This window comes from Priapulus caudatus, unplaced genomic scaffold (genome assembly GCF_000485595.1).
Source record: "Priapulus caudatus unplaced genomic scaffold, Priapulus_caudatus-5.0.1 Scaffold1175, whole genome shotgun sequence".
NCBI lineage: Eukaryota > Metazoa > Priapulida > Priapulimorpha > Priapulimorphida > Priapulidae > Priapulus > Priapulus caudatus.
In genome coordinates, this window is record NW_014578236.1 from 85,416 (window position 1) to 88,235 (window position 2,820).

At 40.0% G+C, this 2,820-nt stretch overlaps 1 protein-coding gene across 3 annotated transcripts in view; it reads right to left on the reverse strand.

Annotated features, from left to right (window-relative positions):
• Positions 1-417: 417 nt before the first annotated feature.
• The window catches only part of LOC106815691 (solute carrier family 35 member F6-like), an 8,469-nt gene continuing 6,066 nt past the window's right edge, over positions 418-2,820 (reverse strand). For 2 of the 3 annotated variants that reach the window (XM_014820193.1, XM_014820192.1), the window contains exons 8-10: positions 1,452-1,634; positions 971-1,146; positions 418-773 (exon numbers count right to left, since the gene is read on the reverse strand). In XM_014820193.1, the coding sequence (XP_014675679.1) occupies positions 980-1,146; positions 1,452-1,634 (350 nt within the window). In that variant the 3' untranslated portion in view covers positions 418-773; positions 971-979. The remainder of the gene's footprint in view (positions 774-970; positions 1,147-1,451; positions 1,635-2,820) is intronic. The other variant, XM_014820194.1, reaches the window with a different exon arrangement.

The window sequence follows — 2,820 nt, forward strand, 5'->3', positions numbered from 1 at the left end:
CCAAATTTTACCATAGAAAATTCGTGACGTAGTCAATTTAAGTATGAACGATATGCACTGTATAAGAGTGGCCTAGCTTCAAGAATCAGCCACGTGTTACACACAGGAGTGAATAAAAACAAATAATAATTTGTCTTTATTGACTCCTGATACACACCGGTCGAGTACGCGCATGCCTCTCTCCGACTCAAACGCAGCGGGCCACTGATCTACGTAGTAAATTTTTTATATAGCACCTGATACAGATAGAGCAGCATGTAGAAGCTGCTGCCATCTAGTGTCGGTTTAATTATCTCTCGAGTTTGGACATAATAAGTTCCCATTTTACCCAACTTGAACAGGTTGAAACTGTGACAGTAACATTTTCGTTTACACGTCACTGAAATAAATCCATAATAATCAAAAAAACGTAAAAACTTAGCCAAGACTGATGAATTTGTATTATTTCTTAACCCTGACAGGCCAAGCATTCCTCTTTGTCTTACAAACTGCTTGTAAAATTCCAGAATAGAACCGTTTTTTAAGATACCTATACATTCAGGCGACAAGGTCCGGGGAAATAAGACTATATAGAATTACTGGTAGAATTGTTATCTCAGTCGAGAGTATATCTTAAAACTGCTTCATTCCTAAATGAACTCAATTAAGCCATCAATGGTAAACACCACAATGCCACTATGCTAAAGAATTTTGCCCGACAACAGAATAATCTACGCATGCAAAACCTGCCACGACTTAATTGTTGGCACATACAGGCACACATGCTTGGCTTCCTGAAAAAAAAGAGCAAAACTCCATTACATTTAATGCGTTTTCCTGTATTGGTACTATCAATAGTGGTGCCAACAACAATTCTATCAAGTAACTAATGTTGATGGTTCTGCATTAAAACAAATGGTTATAGAATCAGAACGCGACCACTTTGCTGAGATTCGAAATGGTGAGGTATAGCTGTCATATTGATACCTACTCTCTCACATCATTCCGACAATGCTTTGTCATACAAAGGAGCAGGATTACCAGATATCAGTGGAGATGTTTCATTGGCGTTGCTGTGCTCAATCTCACTCTGTGGATGCTCCTCACCACGGCAACAATGTTTTTTTAAGAATGGCCGGAATATGACATCGTTATAGACAAAAGTGCCTGTATTTCAAAATGCAAAACAAATGATTAGTCATAAAATATCACCTTCGTTGCCTTACTAGTAACTACAATGTAAATATCGTATAACTCTACAGTCATATGAGATAAACAGTACTTAGCAAATTAAATGTTTGTGGGTCAGTTTAATTTAGGGTGTTAGGGGATTGGTAATCATTATTTTTAAAGTGCAGGGGAGTCAGGAGTGGTGTGCACAGATAGCTATAGCGCGGCGATTTGGAGTCATCCCGGTTACAATTCGTCTCAAGAAGAACCGTCTCAATTTTATAGAAATCCGAAAAGCTTACCCATGATGAGTAGAATAAAGCCGATAATCTGTAAGTACTGGAAGCTCTGCCAGCCGAGGGCGAGAGACATGGCCCAGATGAGCAGCGTACGCAGGCTATCGAGAACCATGCGCGTCGTCGCGCTGAACTCCATCGTCACGCTGATCCCGGCAAAGTTGAAGAACGCAATGCTGAGCAGATTCACTGCAGCAGGCAAAGACGTCGCATCTCTGAACAACCCTGAGCTACAATCCTATGCGAGCAATGAGCAGTGTCACTACGTAAAGAAACTACATGTCTGCTCAAATGTGCGGCACCACACTGTGGATTTCTGCATCATATATAGTCAAACATGCATTAGCAAGCAACTTCATAGGGTGGATATCTGTCTATAAAGAAAAATTTTGTAGGTTCCCTCGAGTAGTGGTTTTACAGTGAAATCAGATCTATAGACAAATTAAGGTACCCGACTATAAAAGACACATGCTGTGTAATGTTTCCCTTGAGCGATTCTTACACAGTAAAACTCGCGTAAGTCGACATCGTCTAAGTCATCAATTTGCGTAAGTCGACATGGAAGTCAAAGTCCCGATTAGCTCTCATAGTAAATCTATTGGAATAGCCCCGCCTAAGTCGACATTTATAAGTTGTCATTATGTACAAGTCGACACCCTCAGACAGGTCCCATAAAATACAAACAACAGTAATCTGTAAGTCGACATCAGAAATGCCGATTGCACAGTGTACGGTCTAGGGAATACACGAGCTGGCTGTTGCAGACGGATTGTTTGAATCGCATTGTTTACTTGGACGCATTGTATTTATTTCCAGCTCGCAGCTCGCACCCCCCCAGATTCCTCACTGAATAGCAGGGTGCTACAAAAAAAAATTTCCACTTGCCCAAAAAACATAGAGATACATAAGATTTTTTTCTAATATGAATTTAAATGATAAATAACGTAAATGAAGATCCAACTAGTCAACATCCAGCATTTCACTTAACGGCATGGTAGAAAGTTGAACAGCTGATATGAGTTTGTATACAAATTATATCAAGACAAGAGCTAATAATACCTAGAGTGTACAACGGAAAAACGGGAAAATAGTGCTATTTCACAACATGATTATTCTACTTTGCCTGCGAGTCTAGAATAATTTCTTGGTACTGCATTAAGCAGAATTCTTTGCTCTCTAAAACAAGACCAACCGCTTGTCAATACGATACTCCTAGGCTGAGATATTGGTTCCTAAAACCTCCCCTCCCACAGGCATCACAGCGCCTCGAATCCACATCAGTCAGCAACCTACACGCCTCTAATATAAGGTTGCTTCGTGAAAGTTCGGTTTTTCCACCATAACTTTATGAATGAAGTCATTTCGTTTATCATAG